Here is a 17,289-nt window from a genome sequence, read left to right as displayed (position 1 = left end):
CCAGGGGAGGGGATTTTGTTTTTACCAGAATCCCACTGTGACGTCACAAGGAGAGTAAATTTGAAACGGAGCATTTTTCTCTGTGGTGTAAGACTTACTACAAACAAAGGTCTGGATGGTTTATTTCACATTATGTGGGCCGATAGACACTCAGGTTACCCACATATATGTTCAAAAACACTGTAAAAGTGGATTTTTCATTATATGACCCCTTTAATGTCTAAGGAATCAAACTTAGTACAGTAAATTAACAGGAGAAATGTACCAACATTTAAAGTTAGTGTACATCAACTTTCTTCGTAAGGTAAATTATAACTTTTTCTTTTTATCAGGGCCACATTTATTTTTCTTTCTTCTGTTGTGCAAGACATTTGAACTCATGTTGTCCTGCTGCTTCGTCAGGGATTTGAAAAGTGCTATACAAGCTCAAGCCTGTTTAACATGGAAAAAGTTGTAACTCCCCTTGTATAAGGCCAGTTCTTGCTGTAAAGGATCTGTATATGCTACTGCAATCACACTCAACTGCAGCTGCTCAAACACTCTCCAGTACTTTTACTGGTGTATTTGACTGTGTGTATTTCTATGTGGTAGTTGTACATCAGGATCTGAATACATGTTAATTTGAGTCAGAAAGACAGAATTAGCTGCTGGTCTGTCACAAGGCCAACAGGGGGGCATGACTCCAAATTATGTTTCTATGAGAACCTATATCTGTACAAAGAAGAAACAAAAAAAACTCAGGGTAAAGAAAAAAGGAAAAAAAGTTGTGACATAGAGGAAGATAAGTCGACGTTCAATTTGTTCTGCATTACATGTTGCAAAAGAGTGTGAAGGCAGGAAGCAGATGACACACTCAACGTTCTTTTGCTTCACACTCACACCACAGACAGAGAGAAAGAGAGAGAGAGAGCGGGGGGACAGAAAACAACCAAGGCAGGAGGAGAGAAGAAGACAAAAAGGAAACTTAGAAAGAACAACAGACAGAGGGACACAAGACAAAAAGCGGTCAAAGGTGGGCAGGATGAGAAGCCAATGAAGAAAAGGAGTCATAAGAAAGGAGGTGAAGAGGAGCAAAGCAAATAAACTACGGAAGAAGAGAAGGAGGCAAGAGTAAAGAAGTCAACACGAAGGCGAGGAGGACAGAGGAAGCAATAAGTCAGAGAGAGGTATTTGGAAGGGGGAGAAGAGGCGAGCCATTGAGAACGTGGAGTACCAAGAGGAGCAGAGAGAGAAGAGGTGAGGAATAGGGGGGGAGGCGAGGTGAGGAGGAGGAACGCTGTGTCATCATGGAAGAGGACATCAGGAAACAGGGGATGCTCTACCTGCAGCAGCAGAGGTTTGGAAAGGTACAAACACCCTCGCATAGAGTTAATGCTAATACTCACACAACATAAGCAGGTCTAATGTAACTGTATGAGCAGCATAAAGAACAACAGATCAACAGTAGCTTTAGCAGCAGGGGACCACAGGTATCATTCATTCTGGTTCTTATCTTGCAAGAGTCACAAACTGAATCCATGCAAGAGTTTGACTTGAAGTAATAGCTAGCTGGCCAAGGTACAGACATTTAGGCTACACAACATACGAATGCTAACTACTTCCTCACTGTTTTCACTTGGTTCCTTACTTCAAGACCAGATTCTGCTGCAGGATTCTGCCACCACTAAGACGATTCCAAAGACACCTACTTAGCTCTGCTGGCCTCTCTTCGGTAAAGGTTATGAGCCCATGAGACAAAAGCATAGATACATTCAATGGCGAGACGTTGAGCACTGTATGACTGTTGAACAACAAATGAGTATTTATGTCAAAAATGAAAATGAGGAAGTCAGGTGAAGTAGTATGAAGAGTACAGAAACGTATTGCTGCCACTACGGAAAACAATACAAAAGGATCAGTATGACTTCATAACATGAAAGGTTTATTGTTATAACAAGATATTTTCATGTTGTAACATAATAACTAATATTGTGAGGACATAAAAGTATTTTTTAACATGAAACTAATTTTTGACCAAGGGAAACGTATATGGACAAATTGAAGAATATGGCTCATTTATAGAATTTAATTAAGTTCTACTTAATGCTTGGGTGGAGACATGACGTGATTTTATTTAGCACTGTTGATGATATCGTGATAAACAATCGCATGGAAATGCTGTAGTCTACAGAAAAAAGACTAAGTCTGACCCTCTGAAGATTTAGCTGTTTACCGCCACCCATCCGCCAGAGACCACCTCATCATCACGTTATAACATGATACGTTTTTATGTTTTAACAATACAAGTTATCACGCTATAACATAAAAGTATCTTGTTATAACAATACACTTATCTTAGCATCATACTGATCTTATTTTTATATTGCGGCGAGGCAGCAATGCGCTTCCGTAAAAGAGCAATATAGTCTCTGTACGGTGGTGGGGACAATGGACGAGCCAAATCAACACCAAACGTTCACCAGGAAATGCAGCTCAATTTCACCCTGAAACAAGTCAACATGCACATCCTTTTTGTAAATCACATAATGACACTTTATTTATAGTCGAGCAGCAACTTGAGAAGTAAGAATGGGGTTGAGAGACGCAGGCTAGGGTTGTATTGTTCACATGCAGATTAATAATAATAATAATAATTTATACTTTATTAATCCCGTGAAGGGAAATTCGGTTTTAAACTCTGTTTAATGAACACACACATGCACAAACAGGATCCTATGGACATGCATTAATGGAGAGGTCTCAGAGGTCGGGGGCTGCTCACAGCGAGTGCTCCAGAGCAGTTTTGGGGTTGGTGCCTTGCTCGGCAGTTCTCAGGAAATAGACAGGCACCTCTTCAGCTACCAAGCAAATATCTGGACCCTCCGGTTCCCAACCCAAGTCCCTACTGACTGAGCTACTGCCGCCCCATTCCTGGTTAAATGAATTCATATAAATCATCATTAGTTTATTGTCCATGGGCTCCAGGGTCCATTACGACAAATTATAATTTTGTTCGTATAAAGTTTTTACAACATATGGTGCCTACAGTTTGATAGGCAGCAGGATTTCTCACATTGAAGTTGTTTTGTGTGTGTGTGTGTGTGTGTGTGTGTGTGTGTGTGTGTGTGTGTGTGTGTGTGTGTGTGTGTGTGTGTGTGTAGAAATGGAAGCGTGTCTGGTCCGTCCTGTACAGAGAAAGTTCCTGTTCGATATCCAGGCTGGAGTTCTTTGAGTGTAAAGATGGAGGAAGTATAGAGAAGAGCGACAAAAACCTACGCAAACAGCAGGAACACAAGAAGGTAGATTGTATTCTATTTGACTCTTCTGGTCTGAACTATACTCTTTTAATCCTCCTTTTAACTGTTATATTACTTTACAATACTGAAATCTGCTGTCCTTTTTTTATACTTCTGCTAAAGTTGAGTTCTGCTCTGTTGCCATATCCCCATAGACTGCAGACAAGATCATTCTTATTTTGAATTGGACACATAGCCTATGAGATTGCATCAAATCAGATCATAAAAATATAAAAGGTGTGTCAGGAGGGGTCGAGGAGCCAACAGGCAACAAGAGACCTCAGTTTTCTTAAGATACAAAAAAAAAACAGTAAGAAGAATTACACAATTGCAGGACTGGAGAGTGATGAGCCACACCTGCCACACAGACAAACAAAGGTAGACGCAAGAGGGTGTGGGAAAACAGAAGAAAACACAGGGAAAGCTGAGGTTGCGGCCAAGGCTGTCACACAAATAACCTGTTGAAATAGTAAAAAAAAACCCAAAAGAATTCATGACAGGAAAAAGAAAAACATAGACTTATAAAAATTAGATGCCATGAATTAAATGTGATGACAGTTTCCTTTTAGCTCTTAACAATGTGTCTTTTAGGATTCCATGTTAATAAAGGAAGATGAAGATGATTAACCTGTCTGGTAGGATGTTGATCTGGGAATAAATAATTAACTGCTATTAACTGGTCAATATTTGCTTTCAACCAAAATTAACTTGAGGAAAAAAGAAATCTCTTTTCCTCAGACTCTCTTTTAGTACTACTTAATGCTAAACAGGACAATTTCCAGCATGCAGCCAAATCTTAAAGGAAGAATGTGCGACTGTTTGATCCAGTAGATGTCGCCCTTGAGCACCATCCTGAAACCAAAACAAACTTCTGTTTGGCAACACCTCCGCTATTCTGAAGCATCCGCTCTCCTCCAGCGGCACACCTCCAACCCTTCTCCACTCAAATAGCACGAAGGAGTCAACACACCATAATTAAGCACCATTTAGCGTAAGCGGACAAAATAGCAGACTTTGATTAACTCGTAGCTTCACATCGCACATAAATTGACACGGAATGATCGTTATCTAAAGACACTTTTGTGTCATCCAAATAAGCAGTGAGTAGGCTTTGTTATTCTTCTTTTCTCTTGTCCTTGACTACAACAACTTTATACACAAGGCCATCCCGTCCATGTAAACATTGCCTGACAATAACACAGCCAGCAGGACTCGCGCCTCTAACTCATTGCAGACAGTCATGACTCAGAGAGACATTAACATAGGATATAGGCTACTTGATTTCTGCTATAAATTTGTTTAAAATGTAGCACATTCTGCCTTTAAAATATAGCATGCTCTAATGTAATAATTTACCAAATGATCATGCTGTACTGAGAAGGCTTGAAACTAGAAATTGAGATTGAGCTCTAAAGGAAAGTCATCCGATCTGCTTCGGAATGATGAATTTCTGAGATTTTTTTAATTATGGTGGTACGGCTGCATACTCTCACACAGTGAGAATAGCATCGCAAGCTGATTCCCCAACTTGAGGCCTTTGTTTTCCTGATTGTGACATCCCAAAAAGGCAAACTCAATGTATTCTTAATATACAATCTATAGTGTTAAATTCTGTTTCCATGGTGATAAGAGTCTCTGTGTGTCCAATAGGTGATCCGTCTGGCTGACTGTATCAGGGTGTCGGAGGTGGAGATGGACGGCTGTCCCAGAGACACCGGTCCATTTTTGATCGAGACCACTGAGAAGATCTACATCTTTGCTGCGGAGAGACAACACCTGGATGACTGGACACACAAACTGTGTGAGATAGCTTTTCCTGTAAGTACACACACACACACACACACACACACACACACACACACACACACACACACACACACACACACACACATACAGCCACAAATACACACATGCAATTTTAGATATGTTCTTTTTATTGCAAACTGTATTAATAGCAACTTTGATGGATGCACATAGAGTTCTGTATTTGTCATCAAACAAAAAATAATACAAGAAATTACAAAAATATATTGCTTTAAACCACTAAAACTGCTGTTTTGAGAAGTTGTGCTATCTTCGGATGCTAAAGAACTTCCCGATAACACAGTTGAAAGCTACAAATTGGTCAGTTTGGAATAAACTGGAAGTTAGTATGAAGTTGTGATGGACCGGATACAAGGTGAATGCGCTGAGTAGAGAAGAGGATTGCTGCAACTATTTGCAGAAAATGAACAGCAACTTATTAAGGCGACATGGAGATGTCATGTGATGACTCTATGAATGAAGGTATGATGACAGGATGTCAAAGTGTCAACTGCTGTGAAAACTGTTGGTTTTCTGTTGTGAATGATCTGAGGACAGGATGATTAGAGGTAGACCTCAGAGCAAACCTCACATTAATCCTAAAATAGTGTTGAGTTTTAACAGTTCAGAGAGCAGTCCTTCAGTGGTGTGAAATGAGTCTAGCAAGAACAGGAAGGCAAAATCACCTCAAAACAAATTGAAATGTAACAAAAACTTTTCCCTTGCTATGTAAATGCCTTCATGATGCTCTCAGACAAACATGTGACCTGTGTAAAACAGGCCTTATGTTTCTGTCTTCAAGAAATTGTGAGATAACATTTAAAAAAAAAATTGTTTTGGTATGTGTGGAGCCACAAGGTCGTGTGAACCCACCTGTTCATTTTCAGTGAGCATAGTTTTTACATGCCATGCACGCAAGTTTTTGTCTGTCCCCTTCAGACCAGCCTCTCATTTGTGAGGAGTTGTCCTTTGAAAAAGCTTGAAATGCCTCGACAAGGACATCAGCAGGGGTTTTAAATGTGTAAAACCAGAGTGGAGGCCAAAATGAAGTAAGGGAAATGTTTCTGTTTTTCTACCTGCTAACCTGAACACCTCACAAGTGCATGTCTTTCAGTCCAGACTTTAAAAAAATATAAATGCATACAAATGTAAATCAGTAACAAAGACAAGCTTTTGGAAAGTTCTAGTTTTTAAATGAGTGGTTTGGCTCTGAGATCATGTCATACAATGCACCGTTTTACATAGACGACACTGCTCACTGTCGGCTGAATGAAGGGGATACTGGCTAAATGAACTGGCTGTTTTGTCATGTATGTGCAATTGCCTCTGCCAAATAGTTTGTTGCCATGGAAGTGACATTGATCCAATAGCTGGTGTTCAGGTGAGAGTCAGACAACATTTGTTTTAAAATCATGTGGGGGCTTCACACAAAATCTATACCATAAAGACAAAAAAACACATTAAATGGGTTACAAGTTAAAAACAAAACCAACTGATGTGATTGAAAGCAGATAAAAATGGAAATGGAAACAGTTCAGGTGGAAAAATGGGCGGTTTCTATTTATGTGGTTATAATTAGCAGCATGGTTGCAGACAGCTGACAGTCCTTAGTCACAACTTCACTTCCTCTTTATTTCATTGTGACAGGAAATGTAAACTTCACACACAAACAGCTAATCTGACGGCAGCTTCTGTCAGACTCTTCAGAAGTACAGTCTGACTGATCTACACAAGTCGGAGAAGAACGGTCACATAACTGCAGATCAGACTTTTACTTTGCAGGCAAGAAGAAAATGCATTTAAACTGGTCTCATAGTGATAATTCAACTTTTGTTGATATTTGACATGGATTAAGGTGGAATTTAAGAGTTTATCACAAATAAATTGTTTGTTTTAACCTAAACAAAATAATCAGTTTGTCCATTTGGAGAGCCAACCTTTGTGGGACAAAACCATAACATTACATTGTTGAAAAATGAAACTAATAGGGTAGTTAAAAAAACTGAAGTTCCTCTAGCGTCCACTTGAGACTGCCTGCCAAACTCAAAGATACACCAATAGGCGCCATATGCCCATTTTAACAGAAAAACACAATTACAGCATGGTAAAAAAGGGGTAAATGGGGGTAATTTCATTATTACTCATCTGTTTTGATTTTATTAAACCAAAGAGAAACATTAGTAATTAGGTAGGCTGAGTTGGCCAACAGGTTGTAGCTGTTTGCAAGGAGGCCTTAGGCCCACCTCATCACCTCTTTCCCTGTTACTAGACTGATTGAAAATAAGGTAAAGTCATCAAGTCCACTATGGCCAACGCCATCATTGGGCTTCATAGCACTTCTTCAGAAACCAATGGGTGAGGTCACAGAGACTATGTCCATGTTTTATACAATCATTGGAAAAGAACTCACCATAACATGTCACAGACTGGCTTCAGGTTTCACATGCAATTTCCCAGCTCTCCACTAAAGGCATTTGAACTTTGGCTCTTTTTCATACTTTTGGCTACTCAGCCCTGCAGTCATCTGTTCTTTCCTGCTCACCTGTAAATAATCCCCTAAACCTCACTTCAACAGACGACTTTCTCACTTGCCTTGCCAGTTTAATCCAGATTTTTTGTAGCTAATAGTTAATTATTCATCAAATCCTGGACCATTAAACCATCAGTCTCTTGTTTATGTGTTCTATCTAATAAATCTTTCAACTGCCTCTCATTTCTACATCTGGCTCCTTCAGCTACTTCTAACTGTGATATAACCTACATCTTTAAATGTAATGATAAAGACTTAATTAGAGATGAGAAACAATCTAGATCCTAAGGGTTCAGTTACTAGTTTTAACATGTAAAACAATATTAAAATCCTCTAAACACAACACATCCTATAATAATTAGTCATGGTATAAGATGTAAGTCAACATATAAGTCCCCTTAACAGATGTGTTCATACAGATGAGCTGGATGGAGCACAGCGTGAAGAGAGGCAGCCTACAGAGAGGAAACAGAGTGGATGAAGATGAAGGAATGGAGGACAACTCACTGTACAGCGGCCGAGAGGCAGGTAAGACTGAGTGTCTAGCTGTCTCACCTTAAGGTCTGTCTCCTGCTCTCTCCCGATTTTCATTCACTTTAGCACTCTTACATTGCACTTGTACTTTGAGTTTATGTACACACATACATGCCTTGAGTATAAATACAACTGTATCTGTATAAATACACCTCTCTACAGTTTATACACCTATTCACAAAGTGTAACATTAACCTGAGTCCATAATATACATACATACATATTTATATAAAACACCTGCATGGTACACAATTAATTATAAAAATCACAAATTGTAGCTGTTAGCTATAAATATATATATTTGTAGTTTAAATACACCAATATCTATAGTATAAATACTTGTGTACCTGTTATACAACTGTGATTGTGCTATAGATGCAGCTCTGAATATTGTATAAAAAAACACCCGTACCTGTGGTTAAAACATATATTCACACCTGTTTTACAAATACACCTGTATCAGCAGTATGGATAAAAGAAGTACGAAGGAGCAACAATGAAAATATTCAAGTAAAGTTGAAGTTACTCAAATTGTGTCTATAGGCACAGTTTAAGTATGTGTATAAAAAAACTCTTGAATATCGTTGTGTTTATGCAACTGTATTCAGTTCAACTTTTAGTCACAACCGTCTGTCGCACCTCCAACCAAATCTCACTTCCTCTCTTGCTCTTTTCACAGCGCAGCTAAATTTAGACCCTGTGGCCAAAGTGATGTATCATGTTGAAATGCACACACACACACACACACACACACACACACACACACACACACACAAACACACATATTCTGTAACGCCAGCAACTGTTGCGCTGTAAATATGATTTGAAAGTATAAGGCCAATGTTGTGCCATAAGTGTGCTGCTATGTTAGCAGCTGAGGCATTGATAAACATTTTGCAGGTTTCAGTTTAACACTTCGCCACCTGTGTCGCAATTTCCGGTGTCCACATTATACCATCAGGTTTTTTTTTTATAGATCACAAACTTTTGCGTGGGAAGTGTTGTACGCCAGTTTCAGGCCCCGTTTTATGCATACACAACTGTTATAAATGAGACCCCAGATCTGATATAAGTCTATCAAAGAATAAAGATTTAAAATCTGCCACATAGATGATGACAAGCCAGGAGCACCTTGGTCTTTAATGGAATGAGAGCTGGCACTCTGATTGGTTTGATTAATGTTATTCCCAAAACACACCAAAGTATAATGAAGCGACTTTATCTACCTCTCTTCGACCTGCGCCTCACTTAGCGAATGTGTGCCACGTAACCAACATGCAGTCCTCACACAGAGGAGTCACTTTGTACCAAACGCTTGTGACAATGCGCTTTACACTTTGCATAGTTTCTGATGTGTTATAATGGGGACTTAATAGATAACTACAACAAACTAGAGAAATAAAGCTGCAGACACAAGTTAACTTTAAAGAGGATATATTATACCCCTTTTCTACTTTTTCAATCAGTCCCCTGTGGTTTAAATGAAACATCTGTGCTGTGCTTTGGTCAAAATATAACATGAATCGAGCACCAGAGGTTTGTGACCCTGTATAAACCAGCTCTCTCAGAACGCTCTGTTTTGGTGTGTGTCTCTTTAAATGCAATGAGGCACTCCCCTGAGTTTTCCCTGGCGACATCACTCCTCTGTAGCGAGAATAAAAATGGCAGACCTGCGCAAAACTTTTGTTCTAGGCTGGGGATGGAGTCCATGGGTGGAGATATCAGGGGAGGGGAGGGCAATTATTATTTTTTTTACCAGAATCCAACTTGTGACATCACAAGTTGAGCAAATTTGAAACGGAGCATTTTTCTCTGTGTTGTAAGACTTATGCAGACTACAAACAAAGGACTGGATGGATTTATTTCACATTATGTGGGTCAGTAGACACTCAGGTTTAAGAAATGACAAGACAAGTCTCGATCTCTCCAAGATTGAACAAAGACAGGGCATCTTGCAGGGTAATCATTTACTAAACATATTCCTGTCAAGATCATTTCTTATCAAGCTCAAGGTGTAGTTTTGACAAAAAGTAAAACAGACATCAGAGTAGACAGCAGCTTTTTGCCTTTGCCACTCCTCTCGAATGTGCAGCAGTTTGTTCTGCACAGATTTTGGCCATTACTTTAGTTAGGTTAGCATTATCAGTACCTGGCTGCTAAGAAGGCTTATTTTTTCTTACAGATTTAAACTTTTTATCTGTTCACTGCATCTAACCATGGTGGCCATTTTGTCAATGTATCCTATCATGAAATGAGTGGTCAACTTACATAGTTTCAAGACAGTTTTGTGTGTAGTGGAAACTTTTTTTTGTTTCTGCTGCGGTGTGTGATAGTGTGTGTGTGTGTGTGTGTATGTGTGTGTGGTGTGTATTGCAACCTGTCACAGGGTGTTGCAGAGCTGCAGTGGCCAGCTTCTGCAGAACGACTCTAACATTTATCTTCACAGGACAAACTTCCTCTTTCCAACCTCAACAAAATACTCACATTTTTTCACTCAAGAAAATCTTTATGGCACATGCAATATGATACTATGTTATATTAGAACAGAACTATAACTTAGTAAAATACAGGTGTGCAAACAGTTTTTCATTTAACCAATCTTGTGGTTTCTGGTGACTCTCTCTCAGTAGTTCTGATTTTTTATTTATATATTTAGGTGTTGGTGGAGTTACAAGGTCAACCACTTTGTTTTTATAAAACCCCACTCTGATATACACACATGCACACTAATATAGCTACACAGACGCTGCAGAGTTACTAAATATAACTTTGAATTCAGATTTATTGTTCAAAACATTTTACAGAGTGTGTCCATATAAGAGTACTGACATGATTACTTTTACCCTGAAATGTCCCTGACAACAACAACACAAAGTCACTACCATTTATATTTAAACAAATGACCCTTATAACAATGTCTAAATTTATAAAGAAACAGGCTGATAATGTTTTAAATGTTGGTGAAGATAGCATACTCTACTACAGTAAAAAACAAACATTCTTTTAAATTCTGTTTTTGTTTTTGAAAATTCTCTTATTAACAAAAATATAAAATTAATTTTGGTTGGCTGATGCATTTTTTCACTTTATTTTATTACAATAGCTAGTAAAACTCAAGTCACAATAAAAGTGCAATAATAAGTTATAATACATAATAAATATAAATAAATTGCACAACAGTGTTGCAGAACTTGACATTTATTGTGTAATTGAGGTCATGATATGGAGCTCCTGTTGCTACTGTTTCCCCACATCCTCCAACAACTGCTGCTCACACCTGTGTGTGTGTGTGTGTGTGTGTGTCTCACACTTCTGAAACAATACAGAATAAAATAAGCCTCACATTCCTTTACTTTCCATTCTCTTTCTCCCCACCCTTGTTTTCCTGTGTCCTCTGTCAAAGGCACGCTTGATGTTTGAAGGATAATTACATTTTCTATTTAAACACATTCATGGGATCTAAAATATGTAAAAAAAACAAACATGTTGTGATTAATAACGGCTTAAACCTGTAGTTTGTTAATTTCAGTGAAAAATGCAAAGAAACTGTTAAATCAAAGGTAGCAGCTAATTGCAGGAAGCTAAGAAGTTATCCAATACAGCACAAATCTTCTGTGTACCATTTCATGAGCTTTCTGTTTATAATAGTACTGAAGCTGCCTTTACAAAGAAATAATTACAGTAAATTACAGACCCATCATACATTATTTCCTTTTTAAACCAGTCCAATTCTTGTTATGTGATGGATTGGTAACTTCACCAAGTCATGCAAGAAAACACAAAATTTGTAAAAAAAACTCATGTTAGTTGTGAGATTTTAAAACACAAACACTTTTTTTCCCCTCACAAATTGCCCCAAGAGGGATTAATAAAGTTGTTTGATTTGAATTTAATTTAATTGAATACTTGTACTCTGCACTAATAGGTTCATTCATGGTTATATCTTCAACGTAACAGTTATGCAGAACTATTGTTTGTTTCCTAGTGATTAAGTATTATTACATTTTTTTGTGTATATTCTCACTTTTTTTTAAAGAAAAGTAGAAAAGGCATGCCCTTAATGATTCCTGAAGATTTTATTAAAGGTTGAATAAATAAACACAGCTGGGACTAAGGTGCACCCTCTAGCTTAAACATCTTTTCCACCTCTCTGTGCTTATTCTGCAACTCAACCAACCTGACAATTCTCCTGCTACAGAAGGACGTTGTGGGATGCTAACTTTTCTCCTGTCATAATAAATTGGAAGAAATATAATGTGGTGTTTGCCCTGAGTTTAACCTTACAGACTATGCAAGCGCAGAATGCCCCAACTTGTTGGTTGTTGGAGCTGAATATTGGTGCCATTATAAAGAACTTACAAGACATAAATATGAAAAACATGGCACTTATTTTCAGAGTCTTAAGAGTACAAGATGACATACTTATACATATGTATAATGTATGTGTATGTGTGTGTGTGTGTGTGTGTGTGTGTGTGTGTGTGTGTGTGTGTGTGTGTGTGTGTGTGTGTGTTTCAGTGTGTGTCTTCAAAGTGGGTGTTCGGAGGACAGAGGCGTCTGATCGCTGCAGACTGAAAGGAGATGTTGTCCTGCGAGCAGACGCTGACGCTCTTGTCATGCTAGATAAGACAGGAGATGTTGTGTACGCCTGGCCGTACAGATTCTTGCGTCGCTTTGGAAGAGACAAGGTGATACACAAAAGCACTTACACACACAAACACACACACACTTTTTTTTTGACGAATTTGAGTTTAATTCTGTTGTCTCTCCTCCAGTCTACTTTCTCCTTCGAGGCCGGCCGAAGATGTGACTCCGGTGAGGGGAATTTTGAGTTTGACACCAAACAAGGGAACTTCCTCTTTCAGGCTGTAGAATCTGCCATCAACCTGCAGCGGATTTCCCTCCCCCAAAGACAGACTTCAGGAGGGGGGCAGGTGAGTCCAGAGACCCTCCAGGACCTGAACCTGCCTCCCCTTCCATTCAACCCACCCCTTTTTCAGGGCAGGGCGCTAACACTGCCTCCGCCTCGAAGCCATGTTACCCAACCCCCTGCTGCACAGGTCAGCTCAAAGTCATCTGTGCAGGGTTTCTGAATAAAGGGTTTTTCAATGTAAAACAGGACTTTCAAAATAAAATCAGGATTTGAAATTTAGACAGGGCTCAGATTAAAGTCAAGATTAAGAGTATAGTAATAACAAAATACAATATGGATCATAGAATTAAGTTAAAATGTATTCAATGAATTTGAGATTTTAAGAACAAGTTCTGTTATAGTAGAATAAATTATTTCTAAGTCAAGTATGTACTCTCCGAGAATATCTTTTTTTATTTTAGAAGTGAAATCAGGACCATCAGAATAAAGTTTGGATTTTCTGACTAGCTTCATGTTGCGTAGAAAACTTAAAATTCTCAAATTATAGCCAGATTTTCAAAATAAAGTCAGGAGAGACTGGTTTTTTTTTTTTTTTCAGAATAAACAGAGGTATTTCATATTAAAATATCGGTTTAATGAAAAATGTATCCAGTCCAGATTTAAAAAATTGATGTGAATGTTCGGATTTAACTCATCATTTGTGAGGTAAAAATGTTTCTACAACGATGTTTCAAGTTATATTGTAAACTCGCCTGCCTGCAGTCCCTACTTGTCACCCAAGAAAATATCAAATGTTAAACACGACTAAGAAGACCCTAAACTAGGATGGTAAAACATTCAGCTTTTAAAATGACAGAGATTGGTCTCCTCAGTTCAAAAGCGCTTGAACACATTTGAAATTGACATAACATTTTCCGAAAACAAAAACTTTTCTGCTAAACGTAGTGTAATAGAATAAGTACTTTTTATAAATGTATTTATAGATGTATTTATTAAGTTAAACTGTTTTCGGTCTGCAGGCAGCTGACGGTGTGTACAGCATGGTGACCGAACCTTCAAATATTAAGATGAGCCATCACAAAGAAGATGAGAGCGTCTCCTCTTCACCACAGCAACAACAACATCGCCCCCTGCTGGTATGAATCTCTCAAGCCCTTTTCATTGTGTGATTCTGCAATTTTTACATACAAGCAAGAGAGAGCACGGTGTGTAAACAAACCTGAAGAATATTTCACTTTTTACGATGAATTGTGGCAGCTCTGAGGGACAGACGTCTAATATTATTAAGCACATTTTGCCTCGGCTCACTTCTTTGAAACCCCTCCTCACCACTTTGCATCATGTGTCAGTTGGTAGGAACTAAGACACAAGGTTAGGATGCAAGGAATCCAAGTTGTATAAACCAAGGATAAAAAAGAGGCTTATCCCACCACTTTTGAAATTGAAAAAGACTGTATGTATATTGATCAGTGATTGGTTACATCTCGTTCTTTCCTCAGACACATCTTGAGCCTCCAGTGGACAAAACGCTGACTGGTGTGAAGAGTTTGACTCTGGACACTCGCGATCTCCCCATTCCCCGAAAGAACCAGGTCAAGATGATCTCCAGCTGTCCTCTGCCTCATGCTGGACCCGAGCCTGATCCCAACCTAGCCCCTGGTCCCAACCCCAACCCCACCTTCAGCTCCAAATCAAGGCCCAACCCTGACCAGACCTACTCCCGGATCACCCTGCCAGCCTCAGAGAGAGCCACCAGGAGAGAGAAAAGAGGCGGTGGGTTGGCTCCGCCCTGCACTCCCCCTCTCGTCCCCCCAGAGCCTGAGTACTCCCTCCCCTTTGACACCATCGCCATGAAAGTCATGACCAACATCCTGAACTCCCATCAGGCTGATTCTGGCATAGACCCGCTCTACGACAGCATAGATGAGATGAAGATCAGAAACATCTTCCCGAGCGATGCCGAAGCTGTCGGGATGACTTACAGGAAGGTGGAACACATTTACGACGAGCCTGAAGGCTGCGCTGTCCCTTCTGCACAGAAACCTCCCACCTCTGAGTACGACGACCCGGAGGAGATGAGAGGAGATGCCTGGAGAATTATGGGTACAGCTGCTGACCCTAAAGGTCATGAATACCCATACAACCCCCGTGTAGATGACTATGCCGTGCCTAAAAGACAGCAGAGGGTGTGTCTTGTTACACAAAGGACCAAAGAAGGAGAAGAGGAGGAGGAGGAGGAGGAAGAGCCACAGAAGGATGGGGAGGAGCAGAGAGGGAAGCAACGGGATTCACCTTACAACAATGTGAACATAAAGATGGCGTAGAGAAGAGTCACCAGTTAATATGAACATGGTTCAATAAATGATTCTGATCTTTAATCAATTATCAGTGATAAAGATTTGATGATATAGACTTTTGTCTTCTCTCTGAAGAACCAGGATTGTTATGGACGGCTTCTGTATATAAATACAGTATATAGTTCAGAACTTGCACTCTCTGCTTAGCTCGGTGGATTTGTTTTCTTTTTCAGTCATCCGAGATTCAAACCTTGTAGAATTTTTTAAATCAGGGCCCTACCTTTTTTTAAACTTATGTTTGGGATAACTGATTGAGAGAAACAAGAAATTTGAGAAAAGTTTCAGTCACTACACAAAGGTCTAACTCAGTAGGGATCCTGTAATGTTCTCAGATACTTGGAATAAATTAGAGCATATCGCTGGCAAAAAAAACAAGACCATTAAGTGGATATATTTTGTTCAGGCGCATTTGCCTTCAAGGATTACATTATAGTCATTGCATCCTTTTGAACAAATGCTAGCTAAATCAATTATAGGATAGGATAATACTTTATTGATCCCCAGAGGGGAAATTTGGGGCGTTACAGCAGCACAGACAAGAAAGCTCAAATACACATTAAACAGAATAGATAAGATAAATTAGAATTAAAATTAAAATTAAAAACGGGGTATATACAGTAAAAAAATGAATGTTGAAGTTAACTGGGGGGAATTGAGAATTGAAACAGTATTTGAACAGAATGACAAGATAATGACAAGATAAAGTGACAAGTGATGATTAAAGTGACTTGGTATGATAAATAAATAGCAGCAAGTAATGTAAACAGCAGAGAAGAGAGGCAGTGTTGTACCACAGTAATGCAGAGTGCAGTTATATAATATAATGTAGTATAATATAATATAGTGCAATATGAACAACATAGTGTAATATAATGAAATGTTATATAATATACACTAGTATAATAATATAATTAAAAAAATAATAATAATAATACAATAATACAATGATAATAATGAAGCAGGTCATGTGGGTAGTGTTTTATGGGGGTGAAGTTTAGTGTCAAGGATGGACTGTTATTGTTGTCATAGGCTGCTGTTGTACAGTCTTATGGCAGTGGGCACAAAGGAGAGCAATCAATTAATGAGCTTTTTTTTTACATTAAGACCCTAAAATTTAAAATGAGGCAATGTCAAGGTAAACCTTGTAAAATGACTGCCAATGTTAAAAAATATAATTAGCAGCTGATAAATGTTTAAATTCTCAATACAACATATTCACACTCATAATTAAAATTTTGCATTGAAGTTGAATTTGTTGCAATGAGAGAAAACATCCCGCAGAGGGCAACAAAGCTCACATATTTGTTTTTGTTATTGTCAAATATATTATCTGGATATTTTCTGTGTGACAGAAACCAGAAAACTATCAGCAGCATCATGAAGTGTCTTCTGGTTTTATTTTCAGCTTGAGGTGCAAACTTTAATGTTAATTAATCAAAACTTCACATCTTTATCCAGAGTTTTATATGTTCAGGATGTGTGAGGAGTCTGTGTACAGATATTTTTTTCTGAATGAATAGCTGTATAAAATGGAAATACTTTCTGATTTACATTATATTTTCTTTTTATTTCAAATCAAAGTTGTTCAACAATTAAACGGTCAGAGATCAGATATAGTCTATTGTTTGGTTTCCTTTATTGCTTTGGGAGAGATATGACCGACTGATGGGGTCTGGCTTTCATTTCTTTCCTGCAGTGTTGGAAACAATCAAAAAATACAAATCATCATCAAATATTTAATCTTATAGGTAGATACACACTTTCACCAGGTTTCCTCAGTAAATATGAAACTGTTCTGCTACATCTAATGATCATATGGACTTCTTAATCACCACATTTTAAGGATACTTTTATTTCAAATCGTGTTGGCTACAGGAAACTGTGCATGCATTTGTAAAGCATCCTACCAAGGTTGGC

The 17,289-nt window shown here is 38.6% G+C and overlaps 1 protein-coding gene across 2 annotated transcripts; it reads left to right on the top strand.

The window, feature by feature from the left end:
- Positions 1 to 825: 825 nt before the first annotated feature.
- On the top strand, positions 826 to 16,988 carry dok2 (docking protein 2). Of its 2 annotated transcripts, none has more exons than XM_020649759.3 (8): positions 826 to 1,346; positions 3,141 to 3,278; positions 4,926 to 5,093; positions 8,028 to 8,136; positions 12,661 to 12,830; positions 12,918 to 13,202; positions 14,035 to 14,151; positions 14,515 to 16,988. In XM_020649759.3, exons 1-8 carry the CDS (start codon positions 1,287 to 1,289, stop codon positions 15,337 to 15,339), a joined length of 1,872 nt encoding a protein of 623 aa, XP_020505415.2. In that variant the 5' UTR covers positions 826 to 1,286; the 3' UTR covers positions 15,340 to 16,988. The 2 variants fall into 2 exon arrangements, with proteins under 2 accessions (XP_020505415.2, XP_020505416.2); XM_020649760.3 differs by having other exon boundaries at positions 828 to 1,346; positions 12,918 to 13,076.
- Positions 16,989 to 17,289: the final 301 nt, after the last annotated feature.

This window comes from Labrus bergylta, chromosome 2 (assembly GCF_963930695.1).
Source record: "Labrus bergylta chromosome 2, fLabBer1.1, whole genome shotgun sequence".
In the NCBI taxonomy this organism is placed as follows: Eukaryota; Metazoa; Chordata; class Actinopteri; order Labriformes; family Labridae; genus Labrus; species Labrus bergylta.
This window is presented reverse-complemented; position numbering and strand designations above follow the sequence as displayed.